The following is a 20,543-nucleotide window of genomic DNA, read 5'->3' on the forward strand; positions in this document are numbered from 1 at the left end:
AGATCCCTGTGTGTCCGCTTTTAGCGGCAGAAACTCTAGAGACAGTCAGTAGCGCATCCGCAGTGTCAAATATGCTGCAGATGCGCTACGTGTGACCCTACCCTTAGGCTTTTGTTTTTTGCTGAATGACACCACAAGAGCAGTGGCGGCTGCTGCTGCTGCATCATTCAGATTTAGTTTTTTTTACCTGTTTAAATTTTTTATGGGTATTTTCTTACTCTTGAGACACTCTCTACATGCACCTCTGTTGTTGCCAGTTTGTTGTGCCTGTTCACTAACCTTGATCTGGTAAAAAGAATGCGGGGCAAATTTCACCATTGTCAATGTAGCAAAGAGTGAAATCCACAGTGAACTCAGACCAAAATCTGCATACTGATTTTGCTGTAGTCATCAAATATTTGTGATGGGAACAACGAAGGAAACTTTCCAGTTTGTAGACCCAGCCTCTGTTTTCTTGCTGTTATGAATGGCACTGTCATCCATAAGTGCAATCTACTCGACTATTATTAATTGTAATCTTTTAATTGTTCACTGCACCACTAATGTTTAGCTATTTTTACTTGTGCACTGCGTTATACAGTGCTTTGTACACAAAATTGCTGATATGATTTCAAGCCCAGAATAGTTAATCCATTGTGCATTTTCATACGATGCTAATGTAACTGATTGAGGATAGTGCAGCCATGCAGCATTGTGGGTCGTCCAATTTTATTAGATGGTATTGTAATTCCTTTATTGCATATTTATGACCTTTACAGTATATATGGCCTTTATCCACCTATTATAATATTGTCTTTATTAATGTTTCCAAACAGGCTCAGCATCTGATGAGCTGTTATTGGGGAGGGAACCGCACAACCAGCAATCGCCATGACCCCAGCCTGCCTTATCTGGAGCAGTACCGCATAGACATAGATCAGTTCCAGGAGTTGTTCTCCCAGCTCACACCCTGGTCTTTCGGCTCACACACTTCCATCCTGGCTGCTCGTATTTTCCGCCTGTTGGATACTAACAAGGACTCCCTAATAAACTTTAAAGAGTTTGTAACTGGACTTGGTAAGATCCTCTGTATGTCCAGCATTGTCACAATAGAAGTGGGCGTTTTACTGACTGGCCAAAATGTGCTGTCTGTGCCCATATCATTACGCTGCCCGCTTTTCTGGCTTGTCTATTATAGTACTTTTTTATTTTAGTTTTTTAACCCTTCATTGCGCCATTCCTCCTAAAAATGTACAAGTAAATTGACACCAGGATGCAGCCATTCCCCCCACCATCAGTGCTTCTTCTTACACAGTCTTCATATTTGATACAGAAGGCTGGAGAATTGTGATTCTGATATATTCTGGCAAAGAGTCTAATTTTAAATAAATTTTTTTCTATTAGGAGGAATGTATCATGGTGATATGACGGACAAGCTTAAATTTCTATATAAACTGCACCTACCACCTGGTAAGTTTTTTTTTTTTTTCTTTACAGTACTACAACATTGATGGCCTATCCATAAGGTGCATAAAGCTAAGATTACACAGCGTTTAAGGGATATGCACACCTGGTCCGTTCAAGATAAACTTCCCCATACCACATCTGACTTCATAGATAAACAAACAGAAAAACACATCAATGTCTTTGCAATTTGCTTCCTGTTAATTCATTAAGATAAGTATACACAGTAATTATCATAGAAAAATGTAATACCACAAATAGAGCCCAAGGAGGACTCCAAGCTGGAGGCAGACTAGCAAGAGGCTTAAAGAGTAGCTCCCACCATCCTTTTTTTTTTTTCTGTCGCTGCCTATTGCCCATCTACCCCTAACCCCCTCCCTGCCTTTACTTTTTTTTTTTTTACCATATTAAAAATGGCTTTTGTCTGCCTGGTAGTGTGCTCACTACCAGGCAGACTTCCCCAGCAGGTGCGACGTCACTAATGCCTGCTGGGGCCGACACTTCCGCCCTTAGTTCACCTATACAGGATGCCTCCAGCTGTTCCACCACTACAACTCCCAGCTTGCCTTGACATCTATTGGCTGTCAGGGCATGCTGAGAGTTGTAGTGGTGAAACAGGTGCAGGCACCCTGTGTTGAAAACAATAAATTAAGGGCTACCCCGTTCCCTCCTCCCCCCCCCCCCCCAACCCCCGTGTTAAAAACTCTGAACCCCGCTGTCCCCCAACCCCCGTGTTAAAAACTCCGAACCCCGCTCTCCCCAAGACATGCCCTAGAGTCCTGCAGAGTCCTGAGGCAGCAGGAGCAGCATATAAATGCTGGGAGGCGGGGCTGGCATGTGAGGCCAGGGAGCCAGTGCGCTCTCAGCACTCGCTCCCGCCTGTCTGATTGACAGGCAGGGAGCGAGCGCAGGCTAAATGAATTTGGACCGAATTCAGGCGTGACATCACGCCAGCCTGCAGCTGGCCACTAGGAGGGAGACCCCCTAATGGCCGGTTTTCAAACGTAAATTAAAACATATTAATAAAAAATACTGAAAATATATCAGAGATATGTTGTAGTACATATGTACTACAACATATAAAAAAAAAAGTTGATGACAGTGCCCATTTAACTTGTGATGTTTCAAACTTCCCCCTTTTTGAAGCATGCGCTATGTATTCTGGAGTCACATGATAAACTTTCTAAATTAGCAATCACCTGTTGTGCACCAAAACATACAAAACATGCTGTATTACAGAATACAAAAGTACCAGCTAAGTATTTCATTACACGGCATAAAACAGATCCATATGAACTCATCTAGGAACCCAGTAGTATAACAAAAGCTTATGTCAGAGCCTCTTACTTGGTGTCTTCTATGGAATTATGATTGTTACATTTACCGATGGATTGTGTATACAAAAGAAATAGGTAGCAATTTGAAAAAGACAATGGCCCTGATTTACTAGTAGTGTTGTGTAGGTTTCTTTGTGGGTTTAATTCCCCACATTTTTTTTCCATGGTATTTACTAAGGTTTCCCTACATTTTGCTTTTTTTACACATTCTCTGATCTGTTGGGTTTTCTTCATGCTGGGCATGCTGGGAGTTGTAGTTTTGAAACAGCTGGAGGCACTCTGGTTGGAAAACACTGCTGTATGGAATTAATCTTTGGATAAAGGAATTGCAACTTTAAAGGGGTACTCCGGCGCTTAGACATCATATCCCCTATCCAAAGGATGGGGGATAAGATGCCTGATCGCGGGGGTCCCGCGGCTGGGGACCCTCGTGATCTTGCACGCCGGCCGCCGGCGTGTTCACTCCGGGTCTGATTACTATCAATCACGGGGTCGGAGCATTGTGCCGTCACGCTCTGCCCCCGTGTGACTTCACGCTCCGCCCCCGTGTGCCGTCACGCTCCGCCCCCTCAATGCAAGCCTATGGGAGGGGGCGTGGCAGCTGTCACGCCCCCTCCCATAGACTTGCATTGAGGGGCGGGGCGTGACATCACACGGGGGCGGTGTCGTGACATCACTGTCTCACGTCACCGTGGTCGGGAGCCAAAGCCTCCAGCGTTTCCAGAAGCCGCAACAGGTGGGTGCTGCAGCCGAGATCCCGGGGGTCCCCAGCGACGGGAACCCCCACGATCTGACATCTTATCCCCTATCCTTTGGATAGGGGGATAAAAGGTCTAGGGGCGGAGTACCCCTTTAAAACCTATGCGTTCTTGTGTCTGATTTGCTTGTATCTGACACAATTGGGAACATAGCCCAGCATTTGGTGTAAATCTGACTTCCTCTTACATTATCCCCACAGCTCTAAGTCCTGAAGAAACAGAATCTGCTCTGGAGGCTACAAACTTCTTCACCGAGGATGTAACTCCAGAAGGTAAAGTGATGGAAACAACTGTGTCCTGCAGTGTTCAACATTTTCTCAGTTCTTTGTGTAGTGCCCATTTAAACAGCGTTTCAAATGACTAAGTCCTTGAATATTCCTTTCCACTTGGGTTGTTGATCTGTTTTCTTTGTATCTGTTTCTAGGAAAGCTGGATTATAAATGAAACATAACTATGACACTGGCTGTCACTTACCCCTCCGGTTTACTACTATATGACCAACAGAGGAGATTTATCAAAGCCTGTGCAGAGGAAAAGTTGACCAGTTGCCCATAGCAACCAATCAGATTGCTTCTGAAAAATAATCAGATTGTCTCGTAAAAATAAAAGACGCAATCTGATTGGGTTTTATGGTCAGCTGGTTACCTCTTCTTCTGAACAGGTTTTATTAAATCTCCCCCTATGTCACAATTTAAAGGGGTATTCCAGGTATTAAAACAAAAACAGGCCTTTTCTCTTTCAAAGACCTTTTGCTGTTTGTCCCCAGTTTGGGTGTGGTTCTGCAGCTCAATTCCATTGAAGTGAATGGAGCCAAGTTGTAATACCACACCCAAAGTGGAGACAAGGAGGGCGCTGTTTTTGAAAGAAAAAATGCCTGTTTTTTTGATTCCTGGAATACCCCTTTAAATAGAAAGTAGAACAAAACTTATCCTCATTGCCTTATTGGCTGGGTCTGACTGCTGGGACAGCCACCACTCATGAGAACAGGGGGCCAAGTACCCCCACTTGAATGAAGCGGCTGTCAAACGTGTGCAGACTCTTCTTTCAGCTTCGTTCTAAGTACTGTTTTTCACCATTTTCATCCGACTCCTAAAGTTGAATGAAGCGGCAGCACACAAGTCCAACCACTGCTCCATTTAACTAGAGGAACACTGTACCCTTGTTCTCATGACTCCGGGCCATCCCTGCTGTTGAACCTTTATCAATCAGAAACATATCTCTTATCCTGTGAACAGATTATGAGATTTTCTTGTGGGAAAACCACTTTAACCCGTTAATGTCACAGCAAATTTTCATTTTCACATTTTAAGTTTTTTCTTTTTCACCTTGTAAAATCAATTACACTTTAAATTTTTCATCCACAGACCCACTGGAGGGTTTTTTATTATGCGGCACCAGTTTTGCTTTGTAATGGAAATTTTTTGACTGTGTAATTGAAAAAAAAATAAAAAAAATTTGGGGGGGCACTTGTTTCTTATGCTGTTCTCCATGCGGCCAAACCTAAATGTTATCTTGATTCTGTATAGGATTTTGTCATGTTTTTTTAGTTTAAAGAAATCTTAACTTTTTCAAACAAGAGGATGGTTAAAATAGCCCTGTTCTGACCCTTATAACTTTATTTTTTCACCTATAGATCTGTCTTGCGCCATGATATGTAGTTTTTATTGTTGCTAATTTGGCGTCGCTCAGATTTTTGTTCTTTTATTCCATTTTTTCCGGGTTGTGATGTGACCAAATTACTGTAATTTTGCAGTTTGGTATTTTTTTCCATTTATGCCATTTACTGTGTAAAGTCATTAATATTATTTTTTAATAGTTCGCACAGTTCCACATGCAGCAATAAATATGTTTATTTTTATTTAAAAAATGGAAAAAGGAGGTTGATTTAATGTTTTTTTCTCCTCTTACACCTTATTACAATAGATGGCTCAAACAGATCAATGCTGAACAAACATCCTGCATTAATCATTGAGGTCTGCACTCTATTGATAGAGTCTGCCCTAGGCACGCTCTCTCAATAGAAGACTGGAGGCAGTCACGACAAGTCAGACAAGTCAGTCAGACAGCCGTGACAACCAATTTGATCTCAGCCACTGCACCACCAACGTCCATTTAAATATCCCTTGAGATGTCAGTGCGCCACATGCCAGCTATTAGCAGCAGCCTCTAGCTTCTGAAATCAGCCGGGGGCGCCACATACAAAGCGGGATCCCACCTGCAAAGCCAGGGGCTAAGTAATTGAGTCATTGGTTGACCCTATTTGAGAGACAATTGGCATACATTTACTATGGTTAATTGTGAGCTCAGTCGGATATTATGACCCTTATATTACAACAACACCTATCTTGTCACTCATAGAAAAATAACTATAGACCATATTACGGTATATGGAGCACACACCTAAACCGAATTTTCCCCCTTCCTCATACTAGTAGAGCTGAGTTATAGTGGTTACCTTCATCTGATTCCCACCTTTTCTCCACTTTCTCGTCTATCCCTCTTCTCCCGCTGCCCTCAACTTTCTCCCCTCTCTTTCTGACTGCAGTATCTCCCTATCTCTCCGAACTGGATCTTATTCTCCAGAGTGAGTTCCCAGGTTAGTTTTTTAATTTGTGTTAGAATTGCGCACTCATCGATCACTCTAGTAATGTGTAATGAACCATTGCAGCACCATGCAGGCCCTGCACCACCAAGGTAGGGTCTCCTGGGCCATTTTATGTGATTGGCTTTCATGGTTTAGTCAATGTAGGAAGTACCGTACATATCATTGGATACAGAGATTAAGATTTTAAGTGTTGTATGGGATTAGAGAAGAGAGTCTGATTTGTATTGCAGAGGCAGCAGCAGTCTTTTACATTGACTGTCTGGCATTGCAGCTCAGCCACAGTGTACTTAAAGAGTAGCTCCCACCATTTTTTTTTTTTTTTTTTTTCCCTGTCCCTGCATATTGCCCAACTCTCCCTAACCCCCTCCCTGCTTTAAATTATATATTTTTACTATATAAAAAATGCCTTTTTGTCTGCCTGATAGTGTGCTCACTACCAGGCAGACTTTCCCAGCAGGCACGACATCACTGATGCCTGCTGGGGAGGCCGACTTCCGCCGTTAGTTCATCTACACAGGGTGCCTCCAGCTGTTTCACCACTACAACTTCCAGCCAGCCCTGACATCTATTAGCTTTCAGGACATGCTGGGATTTGTAGTTGTGAAACAGCTGGAGGCACCCTGTGTTGAAAACAATAGCTCAATAAGTTAGGGCCACGCTCCATTCATTTATTTTTTTGTATAACTGTTTACTGTAAAATTACTAAAATCCTTCTAAATTAAACAGGAGAATAAAAAATACAACAAAAAAGTATGTAAACCTCATAGAAAAGGATACATACAAAGTATTACATACAGAAAAAGGGGAAAACAATCAATGGAGCAAATTCGGATATAGAGTTCTGAATTTTAAATAAGAGAACAAGCTCTCGGGAATGTGATATATTAGGATTTCAACTAAGGTAACACTGCATATAAGTATGGAGGAAACTTCCTTAATTAGAAGGTTTAATGTGGCTACCCAAGGTATAGTACATGAGCTATTACTTCATAATTTAGAGGAACACCAATCAAAGAAAGGAAATAAGATAGATGGAGAAAGAAGTAAAGGATGGAGAAAGAGGAAAGAATAAAAACAAACAAGCTCCATTCATTTCTATGCACCAGTAATGCCCGAGCGCTGTACTCGGGTCTCTTCGGCACTCCCATTGAAATGAAAGGAGGGTGTGCCGTCTAGCGCTCACGCTTCTCACTGAGAGCAGTCGGACCCCCTGGATCAGCTACTTATCCCCTATCCTGTGGATCGGAAATAAGGTAATTTTGGCTGCAGTTCTCCCTTAATTGGAGATGAGCTGCAATACTAAACATATTCCATGGACTGAAATGGCGCTGTTTATGAGAAAAAAAAGGCCTATTTTCCAATCCCATACAACTCATGTGCTATACCATGTCCGTACTATACATTGATGGTAGTTACACAAGAATCATGATGACGATACTGTTAGCTGTTGTTCAAGGATTATACTGTACAATTTTTGTAGTTTCAACTAAACTAAACCAAATGGCATATTTTTTTTCTAATTTAAGTTATTAATTATACTACAGTATTAAAGAGGCTGTCCGGTATTAGAAAAAACTGCTTTTTCTAATGCGCACCCTTGTCCACAGGTTGTGTGTAGTACTGCAGCTCCGTCCCATTCACTTCCGTCAAGCTGATCTGCCATACCAGACACAACCTGTGGACAGGAGTGGTGCTGTTTTTGCAAAAAAAAGAGGCAGCATTTTTCTAATACTGAACAACCCTTCTAAAATCGCTTCTGTCCGAAATAGGTTAATCTGTTATGGGCGAGCTGTCGATTTTATTTTCAGTTTTCAATAATCTTGTTTTATTTTTTTAGATTCTGATGGACAGGGCAATGGAACTGCAGCTGAGAATGGGGACTGTCAAGATAAAAAAGGTATTTTTACATCTTTACACGGTTTCCTTTTACTTTTTGCAGAAATGTTTTAATGGGGAGGGGTTGTCCCACATTTAACCCTTAAAGGGATGCTCCGGTGGAAAACATTTTTTTTTTTAAATGAACTGGTGCCAGAAAGTTAAACAGATTTGTTAATTACTTCAATTAAAAATTATTAATCCTTCCAGCACTTATTAGCAGCTGTATACTAAAGAGGAAATTCTTTTCTTTTTTAATTACTTTTCTGTCTATCCACAGTGGAGAGCACTGTCCATGTCAGGAACTGTCCACAGCAGGATAGGTTTACTATGGGCATTTGCTCCTACTCTGGACAGTTCCTGACGTGGACAGAGGTTTCAGCAGAGAGCAGAACTGTAGGCAGACAGAAAATAAATCGAAAAAGAAAAGAATTTCCACTGTAGTATACAGCTGCCAATAAGTATTGAAAGGATTAACATTTTTGAATAGAAGTAATTTACAAATCTGTTTAACTTTCTAGAGCCAGTTGAATTAAAAAGACCTAAAAAAAAAAATTCTTTCCACCGGAGTACCCCTTTGTAATGTGTTGGTAAGGTGATTGTCTGCCCCTTAAAGGATCTACGGTAATTTCGGGGACTTTGCTCACCAGTTATGAGATTAGTTCCCTCATCTAAATGGATCTTTGGTTGAGCAAGTATGCTGCCACTCCATTCTAGTTGACCAATAATTTTTTCAATTTACTGGATTTAAAGCTGGCGTTTGGTATTGGTTTTTCTTTTTGTTTACCCATTTACCATGCAGAATCAATAATATATTTTAAGACAATTCTGCTTATTTTTTTATTTTGGAAAAGAGATACTGTAATTAGTATTTTTATAATGGGAGGGATTTTTATTTATTTATTTTTTTAAACATTTTCTTTTTATTTCTTACATACTTTTATTATTTTTTTTTTTTTAGTCCCCCATGGGGATTTGTATGAGCAGTCATTTGATTGCTAATACAGATCAATGCATTACTGCACCACCTATGTTGCTTGGAGTGGCCATTTATATGCCGCTGCAAACTTTGACAGCAGCATCTAAATGGTTAATAGCTGACAGTGGAGATTGGCCCCAGCGGCAGTCCCCAGATGCTGAAAGCTGCCAGGTATGGAGCAGGCTTAAGACCTGAGCCCTCTCAAAACTCCCTTAATGGCCTTATGGAAGGGGTACTCCAGGGAACTTAACCCATAGCCCATCCTTTCCTTCTCACCAACCTATTTTGCAGTTTCCCTCTTTCAGCTGTCACTTACATTCAGGGAATGAGAGAGAGACGTCATATTCAGGTCCTGCTTGTCTTTGTGTAAACCTCTCACTAAGACCTAGCCCCCTCCCTTCTGCAAGACAAACACCACGTGATTGCTGGCTTCACAGGCACACCTCCCCTCCACCTTCCTCTCCTTGTGTGAGGACCTTGCGGCAGAGAAGCCCAGTGAAGATTCTCAGCCACAACTGAGCACATAATGCTGCTCTTTTCCTGCTGTAGATCTTATCACTGACTACTGCCATTCAGAGTATAGCATAATTTATTGCTGGGGGGAAGGATAGTTTAAAAGAAAAAACATGTAGTGTGTGCTGCTAACTGATTACAACTAAACAGCATGCACACAGATAATGAAGGTAATTGGCTGGCAGCCATTCCACAGAGCTGCACTGACCTGTGGGAGTTGTAGTCTGTGCTGCTAGCAAGGAAAAATAATATTAAAGGGGTACTCCGGCCCTAAGACATCTTATCCCCTATCCAAAGGATAGGGGATAAGATGTCTGATCGCGGGGGTCCCACCACTGGGGAAGGACCACCGCAATCTCTAATGCAGCACCCACCTGTGTGAGCTGCATGCCAGTGCTGGAGCCTCACGACTATGGGGCTGGAGTATCGTGACATCATGACTCGCCCCCGCATGACATCACGCCCCGCCCCCTCAATGCAAGTCTATGGGAGGGGGCGTGACATTGCGGGACAATCTCTGATGTGTTTAGAATAGACAGTATTCTACTATTAGGAGTATGCAGCTTCGGTACATACTCGTGTGTCTCCAGGCATACAGATTTTATGTTGATACATGGATGCATACTACAGACTTTACAGGCTACTCTGTTTGAATCTTTTTTTTTACAAAAGTTAAAGGACTGCTTTACTTTCCCCTTATGTAGAAGAGAAAACAGCCAGTGCTCCAGACTATAAGTACTACCTACGCATGTGGGCCATTGAGAAAGAGCAGAAGAAAGAGACTATAAAAGACATACCTAAAATGAACCAGGTGAGAGTTAAAAAAAATGACCTTATTCTGTAATGGTTACTGACATTTGAGTTTCTATGGATACATGACCTATCTTCGGCAGGCTGTTATTTGGTTGTGCCAGGTGTTCAGATCAGTGCCACTTTATTGAGACTCCCTCACGTATGGTAAATCTACACAGGGTGGAAATTATGTGAATTTTACTTGTGGATTCCTGCAAGAAAAATCCACAGTGGAACATAGTAGCAGGTATGAGATTTATTTTAAGTCTCTTTCACATGCTGCAGCATTTTTCCATATGGATTGACCTATGGTGAAGATTTTTAATGCACAATGGTATTTTTTGTAGCACGTTAGTCAATGGGAAAATATGCAACATATCCATAACCTCCATGGGAATTACAAATCTACAATAAATCCATACTAGTATGTACTGTTGTGCATTTTCCTGTGGATTACCTATAGATCTACAGAAAAATCCACACAATTGGATAATCATATATAATAAATAAAACACACACTTAACCAGTCTCCTGACACTTTATTGATCCTTTGCCAGTCTCCCCTTACTGGCCTCCAGTGATGACGTGGCATGTCGACACATGTTCCGCTGCAGTGGTCACATCTGTTGCCATTAGAGCTGGTTGATCAGGGGGCAGCACAAATGCACCCATGGCTCAGTAAGTGAAAATACTAGAAGGATGAATCCACAGAGGCAACTCTTCATTAAAATCCACATGAGCTGGAGCAGATTTCGCAGCCAGATATTCTGGTGATTTATCTGCAGCTCGTTCTTAGAATGTGGACATACCCTATCTGAGGAATGAATGTTATATAAATGTAGATAGAAATTATTGTAAAATTTGAATTTATCTCCTGTTAAAGGAGATCTGCAGCTGTATACAACTTATCCCCTATACTGCCATCCTGATTAGTGTTTGATTTGCTCTGCCACGGCTCTCCACGGGCAGGAGGCATGTCGGCCGCAGCATGACTTCGCGGCCAACATGCCCCCTCCATGTATCTCTATGGGAGAGGCGGAGATGCAGCTTTCATGCATCCCTGACTCTGCCATAGAGCCTAATGGAGGGAGCATGTCTGTGGACTCTAGTGAAGTTGACCACACGAGCACTAGCCATGCAGAACCGCGGCAGTGCCAGGTCCCCATATGGGAGATCGTGAGGGGTCCCAGCGGTCAGACCCCCCACCCCAAACTAACACTAATAGGGGAAAAGTTATATACCGCTGTAGATCTTCTTTAAGTATCTTTTGGATCATAAATAATTTTTGTTTTTATCACAGGAGCAATTTATCGAGTTATGCAAGACTTTCTACAACATGTTCAGTGAGGACCCGGTTGAACAAGAACTTTACCATGCCATAGCCACGGTTGCTAGTCTTCTGCTGCGCATTGGTGAGGTGGGAAAAAGGTTCTCCAACCCTCCCCTTAGGAATTCTGAAGGTGAGCAAACCAATATAACCAGAGAGCCCTCAAGTGAAGAAGAAGAGCAGAGCTCAGGTCTGGAGAGCAGACAGCTGAGGACCGCAAAAGAGCAGTCCACTGTGCCCATTCCTGTTCCTGGCAACTCTCGGTCGACTGTCACCCAAGAGAATATTCAAAAACTGAAGAAAGAAGTAGCCAACGAAGGTCGAAACAGCCAGCCCACCTCAGATGATGAGACCAAGGATGATACTTCAGTGTCGTCCTACTCCATGGTGAGCGCCAGCTCACTCCAGTGTGAGGATATTGCAGATGACACAGTGTTAGTCGGGTGTGACCCTGGCAGTGTGACACCAAAGTACGGCAGTACCATTGATGCAGAATGGTCAATCTCCTTTGAACAGATTCTGGCTTCCGTGCTCACTGAGCAAGCCCTGGTCAGCTATTTTGAGAAGAAAGTGGACATTACACAGAAGATCAAGCAAAAGAAAGTAGAAAGACAGATCAGCTCCTCAAGTGAACATGAACTCTCTTCTGTTTCCGGATAAAATGTGATCCTAACCTTGTATATAGAAAGGTTGGATTAAATTAAACCCTGCATAGAAACAGACAAGAAGACTTCTCCTCAACTTGGTCCTTTCTTAGCTTCTTGGCTCTGTATTTCATGCATCTCCCATCAGCAACTTAAGGAAAACTTTGCTTCGTGTTATAATCCTCGGCCTCAAAGTAGCAAAGAAACAAACTTTCAGGTTTTTATTTGCAGCTCTCATCCCGGCATGCTTCCTTCTCCTTCTTATTCACTCTTTGGATGATTAGTTTTACAGTCCACACTGAGACTTTTTCCAGTTACATATCACTGAACCCCTGCCCGATCCTGGCAAGTTTCACCCGTGTTGTATTAAAAGGATCACTCCATCCCCTTGGCCTCTGTGTGCCACACTGCATCAGGATGGGAGTAAGAGATGCCTTTGCTCCTGATAGCTCTATGCTGTCTGTGGTGCCTAAGTAACGTAGAATAGGATCTTGTTTCAGCTACTATGGTAGAGCCAACACATACCGTGTCATAGGCTTGTAGCTAATGTGCAATATATTGGTATACAGAATAGTATCCCAATTTTTTTTTCTTATATTCAGTTGTATTGTCTACAAATCAGATCTATAGATGTTGCTCTTCATGTTTTTTTTTTTTACCTTTACATCCAACTTTTGTTTTATGATCCATGCCTGTATATTTATATATCTTCATTGATAATGTTCATCTTCATCTCTCCCTGGCTTACTAACTCATGTACACTAGATACAGCCATACTGTTGGAACAATGCACTATATGCTGCTCTTTAGTCCTTGTGGTATTCAAAACATTTCAGCTCGCCACCCTATCGTTTCTCCTTTTTTAATTTTTTTTACCATCAGTGATATTTTCATTACATTCCAACTATCGGAGGCTATACTTTGTAATATGCAGCCATCTAAACGTGTTTCAGACGTTGATAGGAATGAATAAGGAAAAGGTCAAGCAGAGAGATTTGGACACACAGCACGTTGATGGTCAACCTCCATATACACTCAGATGGGTTACACACTAATTCATAGGTCATCACAGCAATGTACAAACCTGTGCACCTTATTACCCCTAAAAAATAAAGCTTTAAATGGGAACAGTGGTTTCTAAATAGATATATATATATATATATATATATATATATATATCATACAATCATATGGCAAAAGTTGTGATTAGTAGAACAAGCCCAGACAAGTGTGCACTTAGCGCGTTCTCTCTAGACTCTGTCACATGGTCTTATAATTGAAGTCTAGACACAGCGTGGCAAAAAGCGCAGGGTATCAAAAGTTTTTCATAAGGACAAGTACATTTTAATAACTACATTTATAAATCTATACACTATATCTCACTGGTGCCTACGGCCACCATGGTCTGGTTTTGTAGACTGACCCTGTCAGATCTTACAAAAGGCACTTGCTTTGGTGTTCTATTTACTTACTGTGTATGGATTAGTACTTAAAAGGGAAATCCATCTTAAAGGAACACTCCAGTACTTGCTTCACCTCTCAATTCCTGCAAGTCATAACCCAGTTTTATCGAGAATGTTTTTGTTACATACTTGCCAAAAATGATGACTGTTGGCAAGACAATCCCGGGAACTGAGCTGCAAAATCGCTGTGATTAATCCAAACCCTGCCTAAAAGTGTCCTGTTTGGGGGTGTTCCCAAAGGTGGGGCTTAAACGTTCTAATTTTGACTTTAAGTGTTGACTGGTATGCCTTTAATGCCCTTGGTAGAAAATGATAAGCTTGGGCCACCAAACATAAAGATTCGACAGCAGTTAGGGGCCATTCACACTGCAGAATCCTGCTCAGAAATTCCAGTGAAGCAGTCTCCCATTATTTTCCATGAGAATATTGATACATCATGCACACTGCACAATTTCCATGAAAATCCTGGATTTGGTGCTTCGCTGATAAAATGAACAGGTTCACTATACACAATCTGCATTGCATTCAATGGGGACTGTGTGGCCATAGCATTGATTAATCTTGGCCGCTGTGGCTGTACACAGAAACTTCGCCCTGAATTATTCCAGAAATTCTGTATTGTGAATGGGCCCTAAAAAATTCAAGGCCTGATATACAGTACTGGACCCTTCCATCTTTTTCTTACTTTTGAGAAATGTTAAGGGTCCTTTTTATACTATCTCATTGATTCTCCAGTACTTTCGCATCCTATTGTTCACATTTACTAAATTGAAAAAGGTGAAGTCAGTGACCAATCCATACCATTCTTTACATATAGTGGATGAGAATCCACGTGGAAAATGTTCCCAGAATGTGGATGAGATTTGTAAAAAAAAATAGAGATAAAAGTTGTCTGGGATTAAGGTTTCTTGTTTTCTGGCCATAAACCAGTACCACCTTGTTTATAGGCTCTGTCTGGTATTGCAGCTTTTTCTCCTTTTTAAGAGAGAACTCCAGACAAAATCATTGCGGGGTGTGTGAGTCCGACCGCTTGGACCCTTCGCGATCTATGGAACTAGACACAGATTCTCTCAGTGAGGAGCGTGCAGTCTACTGGTATCTATGGGAGCGTCGATGATGCCAGAGTGCTGCCATCTACTGCACATGCTCCTCACATTGAGCCGGGCCCCGTTCCCTAAATCACGGGGGGGTCCCAGCGGTCAGCCCCCCCCCCCCCAAACCCCCTCCCCCCCCCCCCCCCCATGAACAGCTACTTATCTCCTATCCTGTGTATAAGGGATAAGTACATTTTTGCTGGAGTTCTCCTTTAAGTTAGTAGGGTTAGCAAAATACCAGTTGCCAAAACCTGGTCACCCTTGGAGGCGTCCTTTATACAGACTGTAGCATGACTGCATTCTAATACAGTGACCCTCTCGACAGACATACGATCATTTCAACATACGATGGCCTCTCAGAGGCCATCGCATGTTGAAGGCAGCATCAACATACGATGCTTTTGTATGTCGGGGCCATCGCATAAACGGCTATCCGGCAGCGCAGACTGCTTCAGCTGCCACCGGATAGCCGTTTACGGTGCCCCGTGTGGTCCGCTGACGATCACTTACCTGTCCTCGGGGCTCAGGCGCGTCCTCTTCGGGATCCCCTGCATCGCCGGCGCTCTACTTCGTCGTCATCACGTCGCTGCGCACGCCGTCCCGTCATCCAATGGAGCGGCGTGCATAAAGACGTGATGGCGGCGACTGAGAGCGAGGATGCTGGGGAAGCAGAGGCCTTGCCGGAGCGTCGGGGACACGGCGACAGCGATGATGAGCGGTGACGGTCCGGAGCGGCAGGGACACATGAGTATAACCTCCAATACCAGTGGTCTACAACCTGCGGACCTCCAGATGTTGCAAAGCTACAACTCCCAGCATGCCCGGACAGCCAACGGCTGTCCGGGCATGCTGGGTGTTGTAGCTTTGCAACATCTGGAGGTCCGCAGGTTGTAGAGCACTGTCCCATACTTTACATTGCACGGATCCCTCAACATACAGGGACCACTGTACCGGTCCTATGGAAGTGAATAAAAGTACAGAATAGTATACAATACTTTTAATAAACTATGGCCAAGCTTTAGATCATCGATACCTATGTAACAATACTGCATGCTATGGAAACCAGATTGCAGCTATTTTCTAAAAGCCTGTATTGTGGATGAGTAATGTGTAGGCTGCACACCTTTATATAAGGACACATATACATAAACATATTTCCTGATATTGACGTACCAGGCCTCATATCAGCACTACTATCCGCATACCCAACACTAGTAAACTGCAATGTGGACTCGGGTTACTAGGGGAATCGAACCTCTTTTCCCATCAGTTTAGATAGATGACGTCATGATGCGTCCTATAAAGATTGTGTATTACAATACAAAGTATCAGTATTTTCCAGCTCCCTTGCCTCTGCTTTAGTGACCTGGACCAGTGCACTCTCTTAGTGATTGGCATTGTATCGTCTCTTCTGGTAAGTACACAGGGCCTCCTATATCTCTGTTCTCGTGATAGGCTTTAACCTTAGCAACCTGTGTCTTGGATAAAGTGATCATGGAGGGATAAAGTACATTTATAACTCTTGTATCAATATCCTCCATATACCTGTCCTGAGATTACCGGCTTCAACACTGTATGTCAATGTGAACGAGATCCCACTTGTTTCCGGCAGGATGATGCAGCTGGACCTTTTTGTTTGGTCACAGTATATACCGTATATGTGAGCCCTGTCGTGTTTACATATGCCTTGGGTGGTGTATATGTTGAAATAATTTATTACTACTGTATTATTTTTAATGCTAAAAAAAAATGAACTGTACCTTTTTAATATATTGATTTGTCATGCACTCAATAAAATATACAATGAATCCATTCTGCCGAGGGTTTTCTTTCTGTTTAATACGGTTACTGACGGCTTGTTTTGTTGGCAGAGGTTGGCAATAATGGGAAAGAAGCACAAAAAAAAAATCTTGACTCCTCCTCCTTCACATCACATTTTTGTTACATGTAGATTTAGGGTAGAGTCATACATAACGGATCTGCAGCGTATTTTATGCTGCGGATCCACCGATGACCCTATGGTGTGCCTCCTGCTGTGCCTGTCTGCCCGCCTTTTTGCTAAATCTAAAGCTAAAATTCAAAAGACGCAATATTTATTAAAGGGAATGTGTCACCAAATGTGATTATAATTTTAGAGGTTAAATACGCCCCCTCCCATAGACTTGCATGGCAGGGGCATGATGTCACACGGGGGCGGAGTTGTGACGTCACAATACTCCGGCCCTGTAGGCGTGACCCGGCAGACTCCGAGGCTGTAGCGCTGTGTGCAACTCCCAGAGGTGGGTGCTGCATGCGAGATAGAGGGGGTCCCCAGCGGCAGGACCCCGTGATCAGACATCTTATCCGCCTATCCTTTTGGATAGAGGATAAGATGTCTTAGGGCCGGAGTACCCCTTTAACTTATGCCTTGTGCCTGCCATAAAGCAACTGTGTAGGTGTTGTGAAGTGACACACCACAAGGAGGCTACGGTAATGGCAGCATTGTCCTAAAACTAAATACATAAATGAAATGCTTTATCTTGATAGAATAATTTTATTTATTAACCCCTTAAGGACCCAGCCAATTTTCACTGTAGGACCCGGCCATTTTTTGCACATCTGACCACTGTCATTTTATACATTAATAACTCTGGGATGCGTTTACCTTTCATTCTGATTCCGAGATTGTTTTTTCATGACATATTCTACTTTATGTTAGTGGTAACATTTTGTCGATACTTGCATCATTTCTTGGTGAAAAATTCCAAAATTTGATGAAAAAATTGAAAATTTAGCATTTTTTTTAGCTCTCTGCTTATAAGGAAAATGAATATTCCAAAAAAATTATATATTGATTCACATATGCAATATGTCTACTTTACTTTGTTTGCATCATAAAGTTGACATGTTTTTACTTTTGGAAGACAGAGGGCTTCAAAGTTCAGCAGCAATTTTTCCAATTTTTCACACAATTTTCAAAATCAAAATTTTTCAGGGACCAGTTCTGTTTTGAAGTGGATTTGAAGGGCCTTCATATTAGAAATACCCCACAAATGACCCCATTATAAAAAATTGCACCCCTCAAAGTATTAAAAATTACATTCAAAAGGTTTATTAACCCTTTAGGTGTTTCACAGGAATAGCAGCAAATTTGAAGGAGAAAATTCAAAATCTTCATTTTTTTACACTTGCATGTTCTTGTAGAACCAGTTATTGAATTTTTACAAGGGGTAAAAGGAGAGAAATCTTCCTAAAATGTGTAACCCAAATTTCTCTTGAGTAAGAAAATACCTCATATGTGTATGTCAAGTGTTCGGCGGGCGCTGTACAGGGCTCAGAAGGGAAGGAGTGACAGTGGGATTTTGGAGAGTGAGTTTTTCTGAAATGGTTTTTGGAGGGCATGTCACATTTAAGAAGCCCCTATGTGGCCAGAACAGCAAAAAAAAAAAAAAAAAAAAAAAAAAATCATGACATACTATTTTGGAAACTACACCCCTCAAGGAACGTAACAAGGGGTCCAGTGAGCCTTAACACCCCACAGGTGTTTGACTTTTCGTTAAAGTTGGATGTGTAAATGATTTTTTATTTTTCACTAAAATGCTAGTTTTCCCTCAAATTTTAAATTTTTACAAGGGATAATAGGACAAAATGCCCCCCAAAATTTGTAACCCCATCTCTTTTGAGTATGGAAATACCCCATGTGTGGACATCAAGTGCTCTGCTGGCGCACTACAATGCTCAGAAGAGAAGGAGCGCCATTGAGCTTTTGGGGAAAAAAATAGTTTGGAATAGAAGCCAGGGGCCATGTGCGTTTACAAAGTCCCCCATGCTGCCAGAACAGTGGACCCCCCCCACATGTGACCCCATTTTGTAAACTACACCCCTCACAGAATTTAATTAGGGGTGCAGTGAGCATTTACACCCCACTGGTGTTGGACAGATCTTTGGAACAGTGGGCTGTGCAAATTAAAAATTACATTTTTCATTTTCACGGGCCACTGTTCCAAAAATCTGTCAGACCCCTGTGGGGCGTAAATGGTCATTGTACCCCTTATTACATTAGGTGAGGGGTGTAGTTTCCAAAATGGGGTCACATGTGGGGGGGGGGGGTCCATTGTTCTGGCTATATGGGGGATTTGTAAACACACGTGGCCTTCAATTCTGGACACATTTTCTCTTCAAAAGCCCAATGGCGCTCCTTCTTTTCTGAGCATTGTAGTGCACCCGCAGAGCACTTTACACCCACATATGGGGTATGTTCTTACTCAGACGAAATGGGGTTACATATTTTGGGGGGCTTTTTTTTCCTATTTTCCTTGTGAAAATGAAAAATTTAGGGTAACACCAGCATTTTAGTGAAAATTTTTTTTTTTTTTTTTCCATCCAACTTTGAAGAATTTTCATTAAACACCTGTGGGGTGTTAAGGCTCACTATACCCCTTTTTACGTTTCGTGAGGGGTGTCGTTTTCAAAATGGGGTCACGTGTGGGTAATTCTTTTTTTGCGTTTGTCAGAACCGCTGTAAAATCAGCCACCCCTGTGCAAATCACCAATTTAAGCCTCTAATGTACATGGTGCGCTCTCACTCCTGAGCCTTGTTGTGCGCCCGCAGAGCATTTTACGCCTACATATGGGGTATTTCCGTATTCAGGAGAAATTGCGTTACAAATTTTGGGGTCTTTTTTTGCTTTTACCGCTTGTGAAAATATAAAGTATGAGGCAACACCAGCATGTTAGTGTAAAAATTTTAATTTTTTACACTAACAAGCTGGTGTAGCCCCCAACTTTTCCTTTTCATAAGGGGTAAAATGAGAAAAAGCCCCCCAAAATTTTTAGTGCAGTTTCTCCCGAGTACGGAGATACCCCATATGTGGCCCTAAACTGTTTCCTTGAAATACAACAGGGCTCTGAAGTGAGAGAGCGCCATGCGCATTTGAGGACTAAATTAGGGATTGCATAGGGGTGGACATAGGGGTATTCTACGCCAGTGATTCCCAAACAGGGTGCCTCCAGCTGTTGCTAAATTCCCAGCATGCCTCGACAGTCAGTGGCTGTCTGGAAATGCTGGGAGTTGTTGTTTTGCAACAGCTGGAGGTTCCGTTTTGGAAACACTGCCGTACAATACGTTTTTCATTTTTATTGGGGGGGACAGTGTAAGGGGGTGTATATGTAGTGTTATAACCTTTATTATGTGTTATTGTAGTGTAGTGTAGTGTTTTTAGGGTACATTCGCACTGGCGTGCTACGGTGAGTTTCCCGCTAGGAGTTTGCGCTGCGGCGAAAAATTTGCCGCAGCCCAAACTTGAAGCAGGAAACTTACTGTAAACCTGCCTGTGTGAATGTACCCTGTATAATCACATGGGGGGGGGGCAAACCTCCAGCTGTTTCAAAACTACAACTCCCAGCATGTACTGACAGACCGTGTATGCTGGGAGTTGTACTTTTGCAGCAGCTGGAGGCACACTGGTTGGAAAACCTTCAGTTGGGTTCTGTTACCTAACTCAGTATTTTCCAACCAGTGTGCCTCCAGCTGTTGCAAAACTACAACTCCCAGCATGTACTGATCACCGAAGGGCATGCTGGGAGATGTAATTATGCAACAGCTGGAGGTACGCAACTACAACTCCCAGCAGGCCGAGACAGCTGTTTGGGCATGCTGGGATTTGCAGTTTTGCAACATCTGGAGGGCTACAGTTTTAGAGAACACTGCAAAGTGATCTCCAAACTGTGGCCC

At 42.5% G+C, this 20,543-nt stretch overlaps 1 protein-coding gene across 4 annotated transcripts in view; it reads left to right on the forward strand.

The window, feature by feature from the left end:
• The window catches only part of TBC1D9B (TBC1 domain family member 9B), a 54,863-nt gene extending 38,221 nt beyond the window's left edge, over nt 1–16,642 (forward strand). The window contains exons 16-23 of one of the 4 annotated variants that reach the window (XM_056516997.1): nt 816–1,056; nt 1,384–1,449; nt 3,739–3,810; nt 6,084–6,134; nt 7,981–8,040; nt 10,215–10,321; nt 11,603–15,599; nt 15,710–16,642. In XM_056516997.1, coding sequence (XP_056372972.1) covers nt 816–1,056; nt 1,384–1,449; nt 3,739–3,810; nt 6,084–6,134; nt 7,981–8,040; nt 10,215–10,321; nt 11,603–12,289 — 1,284 coding nt within the window. In that variant the 3' untranslated portion in view covers nt 12,290–15,599; nt 15,710–16,642. Of the gene's footprint in view, nt 1–815; nt 1,057–1,383; nt 1,450–3,738; nt 3,811–6,083; nt 6,135–7,980; nt 8,041–10,212; nt 10,322–11,602; nt 15,600–15,709 lie in introns of those variants that run through there. The other 3 variants (XM_056516999.1, XM_056516998.1, XM_056517000.1) reach the window with 3 other exon arrangements.
• The last annotated feature ends 3,901 nt before the right edge of the window (nt 16,643–20,543 follow it).

Source organism: Hyla sarda, chromosome 4 (genome assembly GCF_029499605.1).
Source record: "Hyla sarda isolate aHylSar1 chromosome 4, aHylSar1.hap1, whole genome shotgun sequence".
In the NCBI taxonomy this organism is placed as follows: domain Eukaryota; kingdom Metazoa; phylum Chordata; class Amphibia; order Anura; family Hylidae; genus Hyla; species Hyla sarda.